This window comes from Monoraphidium neglectum, assembly GCF_000611645.1.
Source record: "Monoraphidium neglectum strain SAG 48.87 unplaced genomic scaffold scaffold00292, whole genome shotgun sequence".
NCBI lineage: Eukaryota > Viridiplantae > Chlorophyta > Chlorophyceae > Sphaeropleales > Selenastraceae > Monoraphidium > Monoraphidium neglectum.
Genome location: NW_014013336.1, coordinates 10,640 through 18,225, shown reverse-complemented (window position 1 = coordinate 18,225; position 7,586 = coordinate 10,640). Strand labels below are relative to the sequence as shown.

At 62.5% G+C, this 7,586-nt stretch overlaps 2 protein-coding genes across 2 annotated transcripts in view; one reads left to right on the top strand and one right to left on the bottom strand.

Annotated features, from left to right (window-relative positions):
• Positions 1-3,339: 3,339 nt before the first annotated feature.
• MNEG_2555 (hypothetical protein) lies at positions 3,340-4,434 on the top strand (the record flags this gene model as incomplete). Its single annotated transcript, XM_014048969.1, has 1 exon — positions 3,340-4,434. One exon carries the CDS (start codon positions 3,340-3,342, stop codon positions 4,432-4,434), a length of 1,095 nt encoding a protein of 364 aa, XP_013904423.1.
• Positions 4,435-6,514: 2,080 nt separating this feature from the next.
• The window catches only part of MNEG_2554 (hypothetical protein), a gene marked incomplete at both ends in the record, with an annotated part of 5,392 nt that continues 4,320 nt past the window's right edge, over positions 6,515-7,586 (bottom strand). The window contains 3 exons of the mRNA XM_014048968.1: positions 6,515-6,589; positions 6,901-6,993; positions 7,208-7,237. Of these exons, the coding sequence (XP_013904422.1) occupies positions 6,515-6,589; positions 6,901-6,993; positions 7,208-7,237 (198 nt within the window). The remainder of the gene's footprint in view (positions 6,590-6,900; positions 6,994-7,207; positions 7,238-7,586) is intronic.

Sequence of the window (7,586 nt, the reverse complement as noted above, 5' to 3'; positions counted from 1 at the left end):
GCTTGGATGCCTGGGTGACTAGGCCAAACAGCAGCACTACAATCATGTTCTCGTAGTGCATCAGCTTGTGCACGGTCTGGACCATGACGTCCCGCCGTTTGAATGGCAAGAGTGTGGGATATCAGCAGGCGAGGAGTGTGGATGCGTGGAAGAGCCAAGTTTCCGATGTGGGCCTCCAATAAAAGCAGTCACCCAGCACTGACAAGCTGGTGATCCAGGCGGCACACGTTCATTGAGGAGTCCACACCTGCAGGATGGCGCTGACGCCAGAGTGCGAGACCTGTGAGTACCAGGCTTCTGCAGCGGCGCGGGCGGCCTTGGCCGCGTCCAGCTGCGTGGGCATGTAGGGGGCGGCGGTCAATGCTTGTTTGGCTGCGGTGCTGCTATGTTTTATTCTCTGGCAATACCATTGGTCCGGCACGTGCCTCACCTGGTGCGTGAGCGCTGCGATCTCAACCCGGACGGCATCCTGGCGCTCGGCGTGCTGAGCCTTCAAGACAACGAGCCTCTGCCAGATTTCATCAATTTTCTGCAAGAGGAGGTCGAGGAGCGCGTGAGTGTGGGAGGGATGGACCACGCCCAATTCAAAAATCCCCGCTCAACAGCTCACCCGCTGCGCGGCACCAATGCGCAGCACTCCTGGCACAAGGCTGCGAAGCCGAGGAGCTTGCTCCTGCATGGCTTAAAGTCGTGCTGATGCGTGCACTACTGTATGCCTAATCCTCCGGCATGCACGGTGCGATTATTTACGTATGTGAGTTTTGAAGCACCTATGGGATGATCGGAGAGGCACCTGCGGTACGGTATACGTGGTTTCATGATGGCAGGGAGGGACGGAAGATGGAGAGAATTTGGAGGTGATCTGAGGCTGGTTCGCACACCCCCATTGCGTGCCGACCTGGTGCCAACCAGCTGTGTGCCCGTGCTGGCGTCACTACTGTACCTATCTACCCATGCAAGTTTGCCGTGGTACAGGACTACTGACTCGTGGTCGGCTGTCACCATCTCACAGGGGGCGTGAAGGGGCAAGCGTGACAAGCGTGCGGCAAGCAGCAGAGTGCTCAAAGCGATTTACGGTATACATGACTAGAATAAGAGAAATCACTGACGTGGCATGCATGCAGTGAGGGGCACGTCGTTACCCTGTGGTGATTGAAGGAGCCCACCACCGCAGACACCCACACAGCAAATGTGGCATGCAGCGGTGTGCACAAAGCGAGTGGGGTATCCCGGCCCGCCCTTATCCCTTCCATTGGAACTCATCGATACACTAGGATAGCTAGTCATGGTAATGCTTCTGGGCCAGAGGCCGGCTTAATGCTTGCCCGGGTCACCTGTCGGCTGACACTCAGCAAGCGTGTGCATGCTATCTGCCGCTGTTGTGTGGCGCATGGCGCAGTCGCCGCAGACATGTTTTCCATCGTGCCCAGAACGACTATTGTGCTCATTCCTGTGTACGCTGCACGCTTCGCATGCAAGACGCGCAGCCACACGAGGCTGTTGGAGGAGCACGAGGATCAGCAGAGCACAATTGCCACTGCCCGTGCCGCTGGAACCCATGCAGGCGTGTCGCCAGTGATGGTGAGCGCCATCACTTCCATGATTCCACGAATGCCACTGTGCTGGCGCAGCCCCCCTTCAGATTTTACCAGTCATGGGGACAGACTTATTGCATGTGTTGCTCACAGGCTTGTCGCGCTTGAAACTGACCGTGCCCCTCGGCAGAATGCACCGGGTACCCAGCAGACAAGTTCGTGCCAGTCATGATTGCACACCCTTTCCTTCAACACAAAACACGGCGGCAGGTACGCTCGAATCATTCTCTCATCCACCAGATTGACTTTTATCATCACCGGCAAACACATCGACTAATAACCTTCGCGTTGGTGAGCTTGCCGTGTGCTGCTGCGCGCCGCCAGCTGCGGCTGCCCTGCAGCGCTGTGCTGCGGCGGTGTGCTGCCTGCTGTGGTTGTGTGCTCCTGCAGCCACCAGCCTGTGTGTTACAGAGCTATCTTGACCCGGCACGCGCCTGCGCGCCCCCCCCGGACCTGCACCGCTCTGGCGCGACTGCGCAGCTGCCGGCAAGGGAGCTGTGCCTGCGGGCTGGCCTCGGCACAGCTTCGCAAGTCTACGTACGGTGCAGTACATGCGGGGGCGTGAAGGAGCCATATTACAGCTTCTAGAGCGCGTCTCGACATGATTTGGCCCGTCTGCAAATTGGCCGTCAAGGCGAGGAAGGACTCCAGGTGCGGTCAGCTCGGACATCGCTGATGTTGAGCACCCCCCAATCGGCGTGATCGCCGCCCCCGAGCTCGTGTGGATGACACAACGACTCGACTCATGCGCTTGTGGACACCGGCAGGGCACCTGTTCACCACGGCCACCGCACCGCCACGGCGGCGCTGCCGAGCAGCGCAAACTCGCGCAGCACGAGCACTACAAGTGGTGTAGCTTCAGTGGACAGCATGAGCAGCAGCAGCAGCTGCATCGCCACAGCCACTGATACCATTAGCAGAGATAGCAGCACCAGCAGCAGGTGAGAGCTTGTTTGCCTGCAGGCCGATGACCAGGCAGGACGAGGTGTACAGTACGGTGTTGCAAGTTCATGCCTTGCCAGCCCCAACATCCGGGGGACTGCCTATAACTGCCCACCTTCCCACACACATGTGTACTGCTTCCTCACGGGACCCGTCTCCCTCACATTTTGCAGTGGCGCTGCGCAGTCTGCGCTGAGCAGAGAGAGCAGCACGCACGCAAGCGTGTGCAGCAGCCCTGCAAGCATTCCAAACACAACCACAAGCAGCATCAGGTGCGGCAAGAGCCCTGTGGTACCAAATGACAGGGACGCAGTCACTGCATGCTGTGCCTGACTCGTTGGCGCAACATGCGCTGGGCCAACACATGCATGAGGGGCCGCATGCCAAGTGCAGTTTTTATCAGCCCTTCGACGGGGATCCGCACCCCTGAATCGCCAGTGGTTGTCCATGCAGCTCAGCTGGCCTCCACCCCGCCTTTTGCTCAAAATCCAGGCTCGCAGCCGCGGACAGCGGCGTTCACAACAGATCAAGCGCCTCTACGGCGCTGTACACCCCCAGCAGCAATACAGCATCCCGTGGCTCGGCTACGCCCCTGCTGCAGCCTCCCGCGCCGCTCGTCACAGAGCCCAGCGTCGCCGCGTTGAAGACGCAGTTCTTCGTGCAAGGCGCGGCGCAGCTCTTTGAGCGGGGCACGCCCCTGGGTGAGGGCGGTCAAGGCGAGGTCCGGCGCATCCAGCTGCTGGGACGCGACTACGCGTTGAAACGCGAGCAGAGTGTCCTGTACACATGCTCCAGCGAACGAATGGCATCAGAAATCGAAGGCCTGTGGGTCCAAAGGCCAATCGACTATGTCAGCAGACCCGAGGCAGACTACACCCTCTTTGAGCTGGCCCGCGGCAACCTGACAGATGCACTGGACGGCCATGCTATAGCCACCGCAGCCGCCGCCGCCGCAGCCGCCAGCCAGCAGGGCGACCTTGGCTGCAGTGCAGAGGCAGCGGCACCCCACATTCCGTGCAAGCCGCGGCAACATGCGGCAACAGCAGACGCGAAGGTGGAGCAGAACAAGCGGCGATCGAAGCTCATGCCTGTCCGGCGGCTGATCGACGCCGTCTTCAGGCGCAGCAAGAAGGAGTCCAAGGCCCACCAGCCACCACAGCAGCAGCAGCAGCAGCAGCAGCCCGCCGAGCCCTACCTGCCCATCCCCGCCGCCAAAGCCCTCGCCGCGGAGCTCATCACCGCCGTCGGCACTGTCCACGCTGCCGGCATCGTGCACCGCGACATCAAGCCCGACAACCTGCTGGTGGCGGCGGACGGCCACCTGAGGCTCTGCGACTTTGGCTGCGCCGCGCCGGCCTCGCAGTCCGCGCTGGGGGAGGGCGGCACGCAGTTCTTCATGGCGCCAGAGCAGTTCGTCAACTTTGACAGCTTCTGGGCCAACCTCAGCTTCGAGATCCGCGCGCGCATCCAAGACTTTGTGACCGGCCTGGGCTTCAAGCACGACAGCCGCCCCGCCGATGTGTGGGCCATGGGCGTGACCCTGTCTGCGATGCTGCTGCCGCTGCCCGAGGTCACTGCGGCGCTGGCCGCTGCGCGCGCCGGCAAGAAGTGGGCGCCCGCGCCCGGCTCCGCCGCCGCGGCGCTGCCCGCCGAGCTGCGGGACCTGCTGTTCCGCGGCATGCTGGCGCGGCGCCCGCGGCGGCGTCTGACGGTGGCGCAGCTCAAGGGCCACGCGTTCTTTGCCGGCGTCGACTGGGCGGCCGTGGAGGCGCGCGCGGCGCCGCTGCCGATCGACCTGGTGGCGCTCGCGCGGCGCGGCCGCGAGGCCGCTGCGGCGGCGGCCGCCGCCGCCGCCGCGCCCAGCCCAGCGGCCGCCGTTCCCATCGCCTGCGCGTGATGCAATCAAGACCCAAAGGGCCCATACGCCCGCAAGGCTCCCAGGATCCTGATACCTACCCTCCACAAGACAACCAGGCCCTTCAAGCAGATGACAACATCAACAACAGACCACAAACGAGACCCCTCCTGTTATCCAACATCCCCAAGGAGGTCACATCGCGATCCAAGAAGCCCTGGCAACACCTAGGGCGCCAACAAGCCCACACTTTCGAGTGCACCGCCGTTGACCGGTCCCTGCATCGGCGCTCCCATGCTGCTGCCGGCGCTGGTGCGCCCCCTGGACACGTCCTTTAACAACGACTCTTGACCCCACCTGGCTACGACGAGCGACCCCGACCCGCCGACACTGATGGTGCGAGCGCCGCTGCAGAGGCTGCAGCGGCGCTCACCACCATTCAACAAGGCGCCGGCGTCGCGCACTGAAGACGAATCGGCTGAACACCCATGTGGGCATCCCCTGGCGACCAAGTCGCCACATGGTCACCCCGAAACCTCGTCAGCCACAACAACCCCTGGGGATGGCCGCAAGCATTGACGCTGACCCGCCAACGCTGGTGGCGCTGTCGCGGCTGCAGAGGCTGCAGCGGCGTTCAGCAGCCACCAGCTTGGTGCCGGCAGCACACGGGCGAGGCATGGGCACCACTACACGGCGCGTCGTCGTCGCGGCCAGGCCAGGCCACCTTTGCCCCCAGAATGAAGCTCAACAAATGCGCAAGGGATCAGACTGCAGGCAACGGATCGCAGAACCAAGTGTCTTCTCCTTCCTGTGACCCCCCTGGTGACACCACCGCACCTGCCTTCAAGCACTGTTAGAGGCCCCAGCTGCAGCAGCCACGATCCGCGCAACAAGAGCCCAACAACGCGTCCGACCGCAGGCATCTGAACTCGACCTCCCTCCGGCTATCAACTGTGACCGGCGAGTCGGCACCCTTCGACACTTCTGCACGCATTTAGGACAGGCAATGACTCACCGACCCCTGAGAGGGCGCAAAGCCCTCACTGTTGTTTCTGGCCCACCCCTGCACAAGGAGTGAGGCTGTCTGGCCCTGCAGTGCAGTCAGTTGCCCCGCCACACTTCTGCATTGCTGCCTGATCCGGCCGTTGCCCTTTGGCAACTGTTGTGCGCTCGTGCTTGGTACACCTGCCTGGCGACCGAATAAAATGGAGCGTTGGTTCAATGAACTTGCTGCCGTGCGATGTGCTGAGCGCGTCCCTTTCACCAGCTGTGAGGGCTGAACCCTGAAGGAATAAACAGCTCCAGTTGTCTTGGGTGTACAGTACGCTGTGCCCCTGTAATTTCAAACACACTTTGTGACAGCTGCAGACCCATCCCATGTTTGCGGGTGCTGGTGGGGCAAGCAGACAGAGACAGGCAGAGGCAGACAGGCTTACATGGTGGGCAGCGATGGGATTTGAGCTAGTTGTTAGACAGGGCATATGCGGAACAGGCGACATGGTCTGTGCGCCAGATGATGAGGGTTTCACGCCTGCCACCCAACAGCGTTGAGACGGAGAGCCGACAGTCCCGCCGTTTGGCGGACTCGTCATCGCATGGTGGACAATTGAAGCAGGCCAGAAGCTGACCTGCCGGCTCCCAGCAGTGCCTCGAGGTTTGTGGCCTCCGCAGGGGTCCCATGATTAATAATTGCGCCTCCTGCTGTACTTGCTGCTGTTGGGCATATATGTGCTGTTGTTGGGCAGGCTGCGGGGCGGCCTGCTTTGGGAGCCTATTGTTCTAATTGACTCAAGCAGTTTTTACACGGATCTACCATTCAACAGAGTTTTGAGGTGTTGAGTGAGCTTGAGGTGCGTGGCCATGCAGGATATACTGTCCATAGACTTGATGAGAGCAGCCGCCCCACCCCCACAAATTGAATGTGAAGCCATTGGGGAAATCGGCAATTCACCCCGGCACTGGCCACGGGCAGCCGCCAAAACCGCTTCCAAGCCTGCAGCACTTGCTCGTGCTCCTTCAACATTGAATTCATGATCCGACCAGAGGCGGCGCCGGCCCCACACGCCAGCGGCGCCCACGAGGACACCCGACAGGCGTGGGCGGGTCGGGCTGCACTGCCGCACTACGGCCCGGCAAGGGGCACCTCCTGGAAAGACGTCAGGCCGCCCGCATCGCCGTTGCTGCCGGCCGGGATCACCTGCAGTGGCACGGAGAGCGACCGGTAGCGTGGTTGCAGGGCTTGTTGGCATGCCTCGAAGAGCCTCGTGTAAGTTTGGGATTCAAGCAGGTGCATCCACGGCCAGCGGGCGCCGGCGGCACCGCAGGTGCCGCGTTCTCGACCCGCCCGGTTCAAAGCCGCTCGCGCACGCATTTCGCATGTGCGCCTGCACACAAGCTCTCAAACGTCGCTCAACTCCAACCGACTGGCAGCCGATCAATGTCACAAGAGAACCACCCAGGACAGCCCTTGGGATCCCCAAACGTGCTAGAAGCCACCCGTCCCCCCACCTGGTTGCTGGGGGGCTGCGACTCGTCGATGCCGTAGTAGTTGAGCCAGTAGTCGTGCTGACCAATGGCACGCCACAGCAGGGCGGGCGCAAACTGAAGAAGGGGTTGTAAATGCGTGTGCGTTGTGTGTGAGGAATGGGTGGCTTGCGCAGTGGCTTTGAGAAGGGCACGAGCAGACCCCCAGGCCCTGGGTTATCAAGAGTGACGGCAGCGGCTGGGGCGAGGGGCAGCCAAGGCAGCAGCGGGCGAGCTGCCGTGTTGCTGCGGTCTGCGGTCGGGCAGCCCCCCCTGGTGAGCGGCGTCTCACCGTGACGCCCAGCATGAAGCCCGCGACAATCTGAGGGCGGAGGCCGGGGAGAAGGAGGGAATTGAAGAATGTGAGGGGCGTGGACGAGCAGCGAGCTGAGGAGGGTTGAGATGATCGAGAAGAACACGTGCAGGGGCCCCCGGGGAGAGCCGGCCAAGGTGGTGCCGAGGCGCGCGCCGCGCTCCTCCCAGTTCACGCGCGAAAAGGCGACCGGCTGCGCGACGGGGGAGCGAACGCAGCGAGGCTGGACGCTTTCATTTCCCCGCTCCCACCTGGCAAGTGCCCCACAACTGCACCTGGACGCCCCACCCTTGCCTGGCCCGCTCCGACCCCAGCCCAGCCTCGGCCCCAGCCCAGCCCTGCAGCCCCAGCCCCGCCC